The sequence below is a fragment of the Parambassis ranga genome, chromosome 4 (genome assembly GCF_900634625.1).
Source record: "Parambassis ranga chromosome 4, fParRan2.1, whole genome shotgun sequence".
In the NCBI taxonomy this organism is placed as follows: Eukaryota; Metazoa; Chordata; class Actinopteri; family Ambassidae; genus Parambassis; species Parambassis ranga.
Window position 1 is genome coordinate 1,162,220 of NC_041025.1, and position 13,123 is coordinate 1,175,342.

The 13,123-nt window shown below is 42.7% G+C and overlaps 2 protein-coding genes across 6 annotated transcripts; one reads left to right on the forward strand and one right to left on the reverse strand.

Annotated features, from left to right (window-relative positions):
- Positions 1-2,296: 2,296 nt before the first annotated feature.
- On the forward strand, positions 2,297-8,893 carry bcl6aa (BCL6A transcription repressor a). Of its 5 annotated transcripts, none has more exons than XM_028404187.1 (9): positions 2,297-2,357; positions 5,607-5,778; positions 5,888-6,109; positions 6,185-7,147; positions 7,392-7,573; positions 7,660-7,827; positions 7,910-8,040; positions 8,342-8,479; positions 8,564-8,893. In XM_028404187.1, exons 1-9 carry the CDS (start codon positions 2,303-2,305, stop codon positions 8,705-8,707), a joined length of 2,175 nt encoding a protein of 724 aa, XP_028259988.1. In that variant the 5' UTR covers positions 2,297-2,302; the 3' UTR covers positions 8,708-8,893. The 5 variants fall into 5 exon arrangements, with proteins under 5 accessions (XP_028259988.1, XP_028259985.1, XP_028259983.1 ...); XM_028404184.1 differs by lacking the exon at positions 2,297-2,357 and adding an exon at positions 3,736-3,788; XM_028404182.1 differs by lacking the exon at positions 2,297-2,357 and adding an exon at positions 3,896-4,334.
- Positions 8,894-10,886: 1,993 nt separating this feature from the next.
- smx5 lies at positions 10,887-12,995 on the reverse strand. Its single transcript, XM_028404128.1, has 5 exons — positions 12,912-12,995; positions 12,646-12,713; positions 12,329-12,359; positions 12,162-12,221; positions 10,887-11,432 (listed from the first exon to the last, which is right to left on the reverse strand). The coding sequence occupies exons 1-5, from the start codon at positions 12,912-12,914 to the stop codon at positions 11,307-11,309; spliced, it is 288 nt and encodes a 95-aa protein (XP_028259929.1). The 5' UTR covers positions 12,915-12,995; the 3' UTR covers positions 10,887-11,306.
- Positions 12,996-13,123: the final 128 nt, after the last annotated feature.

Here is a 13,123-nt window from a genome sequence, read left to right on the forward strand (position 1 = left end):
CAAACTGCTGAACTCAAGGTTACACACGCACACAGGCGCGCTGCTGAAACTTACTCCAAAGTTCTTTTTGTGAGTTTGTTTGTTTTTGAAACGACTGATAAAGCAAAATGAATCTATTTCTAAGGTTTTACAGCCTGACTGACCATCACAGCTGAACACTGCACAAGACCCTGAAAACCTCATTGTTAAAATGATCATTCAGTTTTTAACATATCAGGCTACATTTAGATCATGGTAAACCTCTGCAAACTCCTTCCGCCTGTTATTCAGAGCTGCTTAGATTCTTCCTGTGTGTTTTTAACCCTGTCAAGTGGGATAAAAGCCCACCTTTGAGTGCAGACACACACACACACAGGGCCGCATTGTTGCAAACAGTTTCATGTCAGAATACGTCTAGCCTGTGTGTCTGTTAATTAAAAAAGCAGGAGGCGAGCTTCCAAGGAAAGGGTGCTCATCATTACCTGCAGAGGGGAATCTTTTGAAGTGATTTTATTTAGTACACCTCATGTTCTTTAACAGCCGTTATAAATTATGCATGTCACGCTGTATGTTTTCAATGATTTCTTCTAATAGACCATCAAGGAAAATGTACAAATACATGCGATCAAATGTGAAGAAGAAGAAGAAGAAGAAGCCTTTTTATTGATGCACTGCAGCCGTAGTGCCGCAGTTCAGGGAGCATTTGACAAAAAAGCAACTTAATTGTGGACAAACGCAGTAAAAAAAAATGCTTCTGGGATGCATAGAGTTAAAAAAGTGAAACTTAACAATATAAAAGAAATTCTTTTAAAGAAAGGAACTAAAAAGACCTCTGTAGCTAACAGCATTATCTGTTTGGTGTTACAGCGTGGTTGCATCATGCCTCTCAGAACAAAACTCCACACTCACATCTTTGCTGACAATGAACACTGAAGTTGGCAGAAATTTGCTGTGAAACGAGACAAAAGTGTGCAGTTTATAAAAAAAAAAGTGAGGCAACCTCCGGGCCTCGGGCTTTTGTCAGTGGGCATTTCTATTCAATGACCTATCACGCACCAAGTAGAAGCAATGATACGGCTTAGAGATGTTTCACACTGTGTCAGAAGTGTACGAGCTTTTCTCTTTCTTTTTTTTAATGTGCAGCTGTTACTGGCCTGGGCAGACTTGAATCAGTATCACAGCCAGCTCCAGCTGTGATTGTTTCTGAACAGCGTGCCACTCAGACAAAGACCCTCACATCACAGGAGGGGTTGTTTAATTATACAGATTAACCGATACACTGCTTATAATGTGATAATGTAACCCCTGTCAGTTCAGACAGGGGCATATTGATCAGCTGCTCTGCTCTCTTCCTCCGTCCTCTCTAAGTGGGTCATTTATTTTTTGCTAGGAATTGGTTGAGTAAAAGTTTGCGAAGGATTTGCAGTAATTATCTCATCCTTCTATAGCTGGGCACAGCATGGGGCCTTGGTAAATTACACATCTCTCTCCTAACTCCTGGATGGTTTATGGCCGTGCATTATGCATAACTGTGCTGGAGCTCCTTAAACATCCCCCAAGTGGATTGAAATAAAGTTGACGCTGCTCTTTGTTTGGAGCTCAAGAAAGTCTTTATTTGGCAGTGCTGAATCGGAGATTGCTGTAAAAAAGCGTGTGTCTTAATTATTTTGGAGACTTTTTTTCCCCCAATGGTTTGTGAACACCTGGAGTGTTTTTTTTTTTGTTTTTTTATGGGATGCCGGATCCAGATGGGCGGATGCTCGGGTGATCCATGGGGAGATGTGGGTTATACATTGTCGCAGTGTGTCGCCTTACAAAGGGTTAAAAAAATGATAATAATAAAAAGAAACACAGTGTGCAATTCACTCTGTGGTGAAAGGTAAAAGACCAGTCCCTGGAGACAATTACTCACAAGTGTGGTGTCAGATATATTTATTTAGCCCTCGTTAAAACTATTGTTTCCATCCTCATTTTGCATTAAATATTTCACCTCTATAGAAAAGAAGAAAGGCGTTAAAAGTCCAGGTTAACACTGATAACAATGGAGCCAACTCTTTATTCTTTATTTGCCTACTGATCTTTACAATCAAATGTATATTTAGATTCAATATTAAATTGATCCCAGCAACTCATTACTCCAATATAAAAAAACATGTTTAACATTTTTGGAATAACAGAATAATTTCTCAAATCAAAGCTCCTGCAGATGAAGGATCCTTTTTTAAGTCAGACTGTTTATTTGAGTCTAATATGTCTAACAATGTATTTTCATTTTTTTGTTCTGTACCCTGCAGCCCAGCAAATGCTCCTTCTGTGCCCAGGGATGAGAAAAGACGGGGAAGCCGTGGTTTGGAGCCACCACAAGCAAAGTTTCCCAGGTTAGTCACTGACGGTAAATTCTCTGTTTCAGCTCATGGAATGAATACCTCTAACAAATACTGTCATCCCCTAAACCAAGAATCACACGTCACATGTGAACTGGTAAGCAATATGTAAATTCACACCACTTGTCCCCTTCATGCACAAATGAAACTAAACTACAGTGTTTTCAGCTTCTTTTTTACATCTTTCATTTCATGGCGAGGCCAAACTGATGACACCAGGAAAGCACCAACACAAACACAAACACAATAGGACTGGGCTGAGGAGTCAAAAGACTTAGTTTAATCTTGCCCAACATTGAGAAATGATGCAACAGGGAGTACACATGCCTTCAATTAAAAGGCAGGGTGAAGGGAAAGAAATCACAGCAATGCATTCACTTCATTTTCCAGGAATCTTCACGTCAGACAGACATCTTCCAATTTAGATATTTATCACAATTTTAGGAAAATATAAGTCGTCCACACAGAGTCACACAGAAAACATACAGACATGGCCCTGCCAGTAAACTGTGTACACAACATGTAACATACAACTCCAGGAGAGGACTGCGTCCACACGCACGCCCTCAGCGCAGACCCCCGGTGACGCGCTCGCTTTAATGCAACAAGTTTTTCTGGAGTGAAATACTGTAAATCACTGTCTACTGTAAATAACAACGACCACGTCCAGAGACAGCCAGCAGCCGAGACAGTACAAACCCGGCACACAGAGAAACAACACAAAACTGTCAACCTACCAAACAGAACATTTTACCATGCGCGTACATTAAAGTCACATCCAGACTGACAGAATAATAAATCTGTTCCTTTTTAACAAACCCCCGGCGGTGAATCGCAGCAGTTCTCCGTCTATGAAGGCAGCAAACCTGCAGGAAAATCTGGCTACAAAAAATCATGTGTGGGTAAGAAAAGAGTCAGATGGAAGTGTCCGCATGGGCCTAATGTCTGTCAGTGTGCTGTACGTGTACGGGCTGTGTGTTAAATGCGACGACAGGCAGCCGGACGATGCACTGCTTAAGTCATGGAATATAAATTAGTTCTGAGAATTTCGGGGGCTGGGTTTAAGGAACTGGTGACGTCGCCGCCTCGACGTCCTGTGACTCTGGATCCAACCAAAAACAGGGGTGTTTGGATCCTCGACAAACTATTTTATGTGTTATTTTAGAGATTTAGACTTATTTTCGCACTTGTTTAAAAGTCGCGTTTACAGTCCTTTTGCTGCAGACGTCCCTACGTGTCGTGTTTGTGAGATTATCTGCTTGTGAAGTGAGTTGTTTTCCTCGCCGGTCTGGAACGCGTCTCTCCCCTGCTCCGGGACAGTGGTACGGTCTCGGGCTCAAATTCCGAGAATTGTGCTCGTCTGATTCTTAGAACTGGGGTTCTTAGAAGTGGTGATGCAAGAAGTTTCTAGGAAAGCGCTACCAGGTGATTTTTTAAATTCCTTTTTTCCTTTAATTTGGCGCGAAGTTATTATCTACTATGTGTTGCTGATGTTTTAGACATAGCTGTTCGTCTGTGTGTGCTGTTGGAAGTGTGTGTGAAGCGGGGCTGGCTGCGTGTGGCTGTGTCACTGTGGACAGAGTGGAGTGGAAACTCTGGAGGTGCTGCTGCGGTGACAGCCGGAGCTGCTGTCCTGACAGCTCGCAGCCTCGCTGCCTGCGCTGGGCGCCGTGAGGCAGCGGGGCTGACGGCCGCCTCCCTCCGCTCTGAGGCTGTTACACCGTAAAGAGCGCTCCGGTTAGATAACTGTACCGGAGGGACACGGCGCTGTTGGAGCGCTGTCCGGAGTCCGCGCTGCGCTGCGCGGCGCTCGGGTGGACGCGCTCTGATTTTGCGCTACTTTCAAGTGTCAACACGCAGCGCGCGGCGGCTCGCGCGCTGTCACGGCCAACTTTGCTGGCAGCATGGCAGCCGCAGCTCCAGGGCGTCTGCACCCCGCGACGGTAATTGGCTCTAATGGAGCGCAAAAAGGTTACGCCGAACAAGCCCTTCTGTTACCGTAACACTGGAGCGGAAATATAAAAGTGTGGAGGGGTGCGTGTGTGCGTGTGAGTGCGTGTTTTTTCCGTGGTTGAAGACACGTCGTCGCACCGAGTTGTGTGTGTGTTTCCACTGTGACAGTGCGCCGCATGAGGAGCTGGCCGCACAAGTTTGCGGAGATGCGCGCAGAGTTGTGGTCGGAGCAGCTTCGGCTGTTAGAACGACAATAAAAAGAATATATTCATTTAAAAAGTGCCGTCCCTGAACTGTATGCACATGCATTCAATCCGCTGGAGTGGAGCTGGGTCTTAAAATATGTTGAAAACGTAGTTAATCGCTGACTTGTTGTTTATCCCGTCAGAAGTTCGCTGTTTAGCAGCCGGCAGGTTAAGGTGCGTTCGGTCCTGCTTCTATTTTCAGACGTGTGTCCAGTTACAGGCGCAACTTTTGACACCGAGTTAAAGATACTGTCATAAATCCGACTTGCGTGATATAAAGCCAGTTCTGCACTGACGTGATTAAATATTTGTTGTGGCTCCCATAAAGTAATTGACCCAGAATGCAGCGTGGCCGCTGCAGCAGCGCCGCCGCCGCCGCTCACACACACAGCGAACTAAACCCAGCTGCACCGGGCTGCGTGTGGATCCTGTCACGGAGGGGAGTGAAATAAAAACATTACGACGTTATTGTGGGCCAGAAAAAAGTTTTCAGTAAAAAGTGAGACGTTATATTTGTTAGAATATTTGACGGCAGACTCAACTTTTCTGCGCTCATCACTCTTCATCTCTACACTGAATAAATACACAGTGCTCATTTTAAATAGCTGCATTTAATTCTCATATCTTGTGTGTGTTTTCTTTTCTTTTTTGAAACTTAAAAACAAGCGTTATTGCAAAATTATTTTGTGAATCGTCCTTTAAGTTTAAACCCGGGGCAGTTTGCAGTTTTTTAACAATCACGTAAAGCGAACTTCATTTGTTAGATTAAGCTGTCAACCAGTGGTTCAGAGAGACAGACGGTGAGGGGGGGAAATGATTCCAAAGTAGAAATTTAAATGTCTAGACTGTGTTTATTTAATAAATGGCGCCGCCTTCTGGTGATTTCCACACTTTTTTTCTGCTTCTGTTTGAGGATCAGAAATAACTCCAGTCCAGTTGCTTGTATATGACTTGTGCTACAGCTGCTCCTAAGCAAATTAAGCCATCAGGGATTTTTTTAATCTTGGATTGAATAATCTTCATGCTTTCTTCCTTGTGTTTGCAGAACTTGACAAAATGGCTTGCGCAGCAGACAGCTGCATACAATTCACACGGCATGCAAGTGATGTTCTGCTCAACCTGAACCGGCTGCGCAGCAGAGATATTCTCACAGATGTCACTATCTTGGTTAACAGACAGCAGTTCCGTGCACACAAGACTGTTCTCATGGCTTGCAGGTGTGTGTGTTATTCAAGTCAATTGTTAAGCCCAGTTCTGTGCTGCTGTTTGAAGAAGTAGTGACTGATCTCTCTTGTTTGTGTTTCTGTTTTTTCCTTGTGGCTGCAGTGGGCTGTTTTACACTATCTTTACTGACTCCCACAAGTGCAACCTTAATGCCATTAGTCTGGACCCAAAGGTGGACCCAGAAGGCTTTGCCATCCTGTTGGAGTTCATGTACACCTCCCGTCTCACACTAAAGGAAAGCCACATCATGGCAATCATGAACACAGCAATCTACTTGCAGATGGACCACGTTGTGGACACCTGCCACAGATTCATCAAATCCAGGTTGGTGTACATTCGTCATTACACATCAATATAAACCTAGTAGCCGTGTTGATAATCAAATTCCTCTCTTTACAGTGATCCATCTGTCAAACTGCCCAGAGATGAGTTTTTGGTCAGTCCCTTGGTTTTACCTCAGGATGTCCATGCTTACCGGCCCCATGATGTTGTCGACAGTTTGCACAGCCGCGTAGCTCCGTTTAGGGATGGGAGGCCCTACGGCACAAACATGTTCAGCGGGGTCAGCACCCCCAGCAACTACCATCTCTATGGGCAGTTTCCCATGCCAGGATTCCCCTTCCCTCTCTGCAAGCTGACTGATACCAAAAACGCTTTCGCTGACCTCTCAAAGAGTGGGATCCACCACAAGCATTGTTCTCCGCATGACAGCACCAACACCATTAGGGCAGAGTACGCCAGGGCTGTTGGCACCAGCTCCTCCGGCATTATTCACTCCACCTACGCTTCCAGGGAGGTAGGGAGAGATGATGACATGAGGAAAGAGAGCCACGACGGGGCTGGCCATTCTGTCGGTCTTGGCATGAGGAAGCGCACATTTCCCGTGCTGACCCTCGAGCACCAGAAAGATTCAAGCAAAGAACATGCTCCTCAGGCAGAGGAAGACCTGATCCATCAGCACTACCCCTTGGGAATCTCCTCCGCTGGACGCAAGAGCCTCATGAGCAGCCCGCAGAGCCCGCTCAAATCAGACTGCCAGCCCAACTCCCCGACAGAGTCCAGCAGCAGCAAGAACGCCGGCCTCTCCCAAGGTGCTGGGGTGCAAGCCCAGCAAGGCACACAGGACCCCAAAGCTCGCAACTGGAAGAAGTACAAGTTCATTGTGTTGAATCAGAGCGCAAAAGAAGACGAGGTGGGGCTCAGGGATCCCGGGCTTCGCTCGCCACAGCACCTTGGCCTGCAACCGTACCTCCACCCCAGCGACTCTGAGAACCTCGACCCACAAACAACAAACAAGAGCAACGATCACAGTGAGGATCTGCCTGTGCCGCAGGCTAGTCGTCTCAACAACATCATTAACAGGTGAGCTTCTGTTTTATTTGCATATTATTTGGATATGAACAAGATACAAGTCAGTTACTATTATATCATGTTTGTGCCTTTTTCAAATAAGCCTGTTAAGTTACTGTTTAACTCTGGATAATGTTAGGACCCTCATTTTGGAATTGTACTAATTAAAAAAATATATTTTGTCTAAATTTCTGATCTTTGTTTAGGTTGAATTTTAAATAGTTTCCTCCTGACTGAATTTCTTTGTTGTCTCCAGTGCACTCGAGGGGTCACAGAGGAACAGTAATGTTCACCCTCCTCGCTATCTGAACCGCCTCAACTGCTCGTCCTGCGGCTCCCAGTCCCCACAGCACTCAGAGGTCTGCCCCAACACCTCCAGGTCCCGTCTGTCAGAAGACATGGCAGAGCTTCACTCGGAATACTCAGACTCCAGTTGTGGTAAGTGTTTTTTTTTCTATTCACATCAGCATTTATTTTGTCATCTCACAACCACAAGTTAACTTGTGCTTTGATTTTGTTCACAGAAAATGGTACATTCTTCTGTAACGAATGTGACTCTAAGTTTGCTGAAGATGAAGCTCTGAAACAACACATGCTTCAAGTTCACAGTGACAAGCCATACAAGTGTGACCGCTGTCAGGCTGCTTTCCGCTACAAGGGCAACCTTGCCAGCCACAAGACTGTCCACACAGGTAAAAACAATCCCATCCGTCTCCAGTGGTCCAGTGTGTGCCTGTTCTTGTTCCTGAATCTAAAGTGACGTCTTATTTTCAGGAGAGAAGCCGTATCGCTGTAATATCTGTGGTGCTCAGTTTAACAGACCAGCTAACCTCAAGACTCACACTCGCATCCACTCAGGAGAGAAGCCATACAAATGTGAGACGTGTGGAGCTCGTTTTGTACAGGTAATGACAGCCTTGCATAAAAAAAATCTTAATCTTGTGTTGAACATTTTTACTTTGTATTGTGTATTGAGTGATGGCGCGAACAGCTAAATGGTAATTATGGGAAGCCATGGTTATTTTTTGCTGGACAGAGGTACTTATGAATGTCTTCAGGCTTTTTATTCAGTGGATACAGTGCGTGTGTCGTCTGAGAGACTTCATCAAAATCCGTCTGTAGGAACAGATTTGCCAACTTATTCATCTGTTAGTTTGCTTTTCTCTTATGACTGAAAGTAATTGAGTCTTTTTGGTTATTTTTCAGGTTGCTCATCTCCGCGCTCATGTATTGATCCATACGGGTGAGAAGCCATATCCATGTGAGATCTGTGGAACACGCTTCCGTCACCTGCAGACGCTGAAGAGCCACCTGCGCATACACACAGGAGAAAAGCCCTACCATGTAAGCTGACATGTTTCAAAAGCTTTAGTCAAATCCAAGACGCTGTGCCACAGTAAAATAATGTTGCTCCACTTTGGTTTTCAGTGTGAAAAATGCAACTTGCACTTCCGCCACAAGAGCCAGTTACGGCTGCACCTTCGACAGAAGCATGGCGCCATCACTAACACCAAGATCCAGTACCGTATGTCTACGGCAGACATGCCCACTGACTTGACAAAGGCATGCTGAGCTAGATTTTTGGAGGCAATCTTGACCTTGGCATTTATAGACCCCGTGTACAATCATCCAAAATTGTAGTGCCACACTGTGTTCATTAGACAAATTGGCTATATGCCATTCTAAACGGGTTTCCACTACATGTGAACGTAGAGCCACATACGGCTTCTTAGTCACTTTATTGTTTCTATATAGATACATAAATATATATATATGTATGTTGGGATGTTTTTAAGCTTTGAAGGTACGTATATAAAGCTTTATTTTGTTGAGAAGGATGGAATGTAAACAATCAGTTTTTTGAAAATACAGTATTTTATATCAGAGAACTTACTTTTCTGAAAGTATTGAACATTTTGATTGACGAGTGGTACATATATTTTAAGATAAGGGGATCTGCGGCTGTATAGTTGTCTATACATTTTTATGTAGATGTACGTACATGTTGCACCATGTCAAGTTGCCATATTTACGTGAAAGGGAAAAAAAATAATTGGATATAATCTGAAACATATCAGATGACTGCTGCTGTCTGAGGATATGCATGAGGTACTTACTGTTGCCAACGTACATGAAGCAGGCAACTGAATAAATATTGTGACATTGTGTAATTATATCTGTGGGATTGCTCTCTGCTGGCAGAGCCAATCCAAGTGTTGAGATGCATTTCAAGGTACTGCTTTGTATTGACCAAGAAAACATTTTTGCTTCAGATGTATCTGTATAGACGTGACTTTTGTTTTATTTTGTTTTACATAAGTGAAGGTTTACAGTTTTGCTCATTGTTCTAGTTCCTGTTCCTACAGTAAAGTTGTGTAAACGTCAAGTTTTTTTTGGTTTGTAGATACACTGTGTATTCAATGTGCCTTTCTCTATGGTGACTGAATTCCTCTCCGTTCAGCCCAGCTATATAAGGTACAACTCAAGGACAACACTTGTCCAACATCCCCGTGTGTGTGTGTGTATGTGAGTGTGTGTATACATTTTTAAATGCTTGTCACCAACTGTAGAACATACAAAGTCATCATTGTAAATCTTCAGGACTTGTTTTTGGATTGGGCTTTTTTAACTTGCATTAAAATTATTGTACAATGTTATAGATGTATGAATGTAAAATAAAGGTACTGCATTTCTATGTATTAACTCCAGGCTGTTTCTGTATGTATGCGAGATGAAACGATGCATTTACAGTCACACAGTTCGCCTTCTCAAACACTGACGGACATCATCATGGTTACTTTGTGGTTTTCCAATGTTTCAGAGACAGTAGAGAGATTGATTATTTTTTTGGTTGGAAAAATATTCATCAACCATAACCTCAAAAGGCAGCAGCAATGAGTGGATGAATGTATGGACAAATTATCCAGTTCTAATTATAATTAGTCTCAGTCCACGAATGGATGTTAGACATCATGAGGGATATTTAAAATAAAATGCAAAAAACATTTTACTAATGTAAGTCCATTCAATAGGCATAACAAAATGTGTATTAAAAAGCACATGCTTTTCAGCCCACTGCTTCCAACTATTGGTAAAAATTCTATGCTGTTAAATAATCAGAAAAGTATACGTATAGGATGAGCCGTCCTGTCACCTGTCAATGTCACTGTTTACACTAGAAAATGCAGCCTTTTAGTCATATCTTCTGACAATCCACAACAGGTCACTTTCCAAGACACTCATTAATATTACTCGCCAACATGTAAAGGCATGTATCAGTAATAGAACTGTGAGGGCAGTACGTATGAACTGCATCATGTCATTACTGTCAGACAGGGTGCTCAGTATTAACAGTATTGATCCCTTAGGCTTACATGAGTGGCTGTCAGACACAGCGGAGCCGCTCAGTGTATTAAACTGAGCAGCATTTCATTACCTTTTCTTCTGTCATGGTGAGCAGCAGTGGACAGATGAGTGAATTAGGAAGAATATGCTTAAGAATGAAAGTTATCCATTTGTATTTGCACATCCAGAATACACCTTCACCGTGTGTGTGACATCTTAGGTGTTTGCTGCCGTCTGCTGGTATTCTAATCTTTGTTTTCCATGAATGCTGTACAAAGCCATTTATCTGTGGTCACAGATTATAGAAATCAAGTTTAAGTCAGTTCCTCCAAAGGCCAAAATCAAACTTTTAAATTATGGTACCAGAAAAACAGGATTAAAAAAACATCCAAGCCTCATCCAAACATAAATAAAATAACTTTTATTTCCAAGTGGCACAAAAAATCCAAAGGTCATCGTTTTGCGTGTAGCAAACAGTGTCTATTATGCAACATAAACATCACAGGAGACCTTTACCTCTACTTTATGGACTCACACTTGGAATCAGACTTGGATTTCTTTTTGAGAAAACACACAAAAAAACAGGGTCAAATGAAGACTTTATACAGCCTGTGACAGAAAGGAAACGTCTTTTACAAAATATTGAAACTGTTCACCAGGAATGCAGTTAAACTCTCTGTGATGGAGCCTAATGACCGACACTGCTCAATCACAGGAGCACCACAGACAGCCATCTTTAAATGGACTAAATTCAAAACTTAAACTGCTCATTAATTATCATTACCAAAACCCCCCACCCCAGACTAAACCCCATCCTGCTAATCGATCACTGCTTCTGCTGAATGGCTTCTTTTCGCGCAGCATCCTGCAGCAGCTGAGTGTCCACTTCATCTGCTGGCAGCTGAACATAACGGACCACAGATCCACGGATGAAACAGTTTTTCACAGACAGCTAAAAAAAAAAATTTCAACAGAGAATGGAGATAACTGCAATTCAAAAGTGCTGGACATGATTAAATCAGCTTTAAAATTCCTAATGAATGTCAAATGTAACTTTGTTAATAAAATATAGTAATATATATAGTATATATATAGTCAGGCAGATCCCATGGTCAACCTCATATGCAAGTGTTTGTGCATACTTATGGGGATTTATTTGGGGAGTCAGTTGTCTTTACCTGCATTTAACAATTTAGATTGATGCACTTGATTATAAGGACCAGTTAAAAACAATCATGTATTTTTTAAAGTGATTTAAAGCACGACTTTAAGGTTCTACTGCTATTAAAAATAGCCCAGGTTAATCCAGACATGGTTAAGCGGACAGTGACCAACAAAGCCAAATTTGTTGTTAATAAACTGTAGACTTAGACTAACAGTGTGAAAGTACACGATTTGAAAAACCAGCCAACAGTCGCATGTGGCATCATTGCCTAGAATAGATACTGAAAAACCAATACCTCGTTGGTGTGTGTTTATACATATTAGTGATATAGTCCAAAAGATAGTGTATTATATACACTGGGTATAAAAATAACACATTTTTCCCCATTTCCTTAAGACAGTACATTTTTCAGATAGGAGAATTTGCGTTTTGGGATGCACTATAAACTATGAAGCGCTGCGGGAAACCCTGAAAACTAAACCCTGTATGAGAGATTAAGCCAAAAGACAAACTTACCATATGTGGATATTTCTCTGGATCTGTGACACTGATGTCTGTGAGCTTAATATTCAGGTACTGAAACACAAAAGCATAGGACAACGACGTCAAAGGAGTGGGCAGTCAGACAGACACGGGTTTAATGTCTTTGGTTTAAATACGTTAAATAAAGAATCATCGCCAACCTGATCAACAGAATGAAGCGTCCCACAAATGCTGCAATGACATGAGGGGGAAAAATGACCACAGGCATCCACTACTGAATAAATCATCACATATACCAAAGGAAAACAGCCAAGAGAATTAAATAAACTTTTAGTATTATAATGCATTGCACCTGGATAACGAGGTGTGTGAGATGATCGGCTTGCCGTTGTTTAAAGTTTTTGAGCCACCATCATTCAAAACTAGCGCTCCAAACAGCTAGCACCATTTCCGCAGCTAACAAATTGAACCACATCAATCCTGTCATACAGGTACTGGTTATATGGATCAGACTCACCTCAGGTCGTTTTTAAGCTCCACGACCACGTCCTTCCCCACAAGCGACTTAAAAAACGAGTAGAAAAGCTGAAAAACCAAACGACATGCAAACGTTAGTGTTAGCGGCTACACGAGAGCCGAGAGAGGGTTTACAGATAGCTAGCAAGCGATAACACACAAAACGATGCAGAGAGCGCTGACAAAGTCAACAAGTCACACAGTCGGAAGGTTTTTCACGGAAAATAAATTAAAACACATATTAATTCATTCAAAATGATTCCTCACCATTATTGCTGTTGCTATCTTATGGTAGCGTGTCCACTGTTGATGACGTATCACGCCGCCTAATAACGCTGCAACGTGGGTGAAATTACTTACCATCTCCACGCGGGGGAGCCAGAGGCACGTTCAATGTCCACAGGCGGCAACAAAAACAGAAGTGAATTTTGACAGCTGATTAGGCTTATAGACCTTTGTCACAGAGGCCATCTTGTTAG

Excerpts from the sequence above, each read along its gene's own strand:
- smx5 (XM_028404128.1), bottom strand. Across the intron at positions 12,360-12,645 it reads GAGCTTAAAAACGACCTGAG|CATTTGTGGGACGCTTCATT; the intron begins GTGAGTCTGATC and ends ATGTCATTGCAG. Across the intron at positions 12,222-12,328 it reads CGCTTCATTCTGTTGATCAG|TACCTGAATATTAAGCTCAC; the intron begins GTTGGCGATGAT and ends TTTGTGTTTCAG.
- bcl6aa (XM_028404182.1), top strand. The coding sequence starts at position 4,268 with ATGGCAGCCGCAGCTCCAGGGCGTCTGCACCCCGCGACGGTAATTGGC. Across the intron at positions 7,828-7,909 it reads CCACAAGACTGTCCACACAG|GAGAGAAGCCGTATCGCTGT; the intron begins GTAAAAACAATC and ends TCTTATTTTCAG. Across the intron at positions 8,041-8,341 it reads GTGGAGCTCGTTTTGTACAG|GTTGCTCATCTCCGCGCTCA; the intron begins GTAATGACAGCC and ends GTTATTTTTCAG.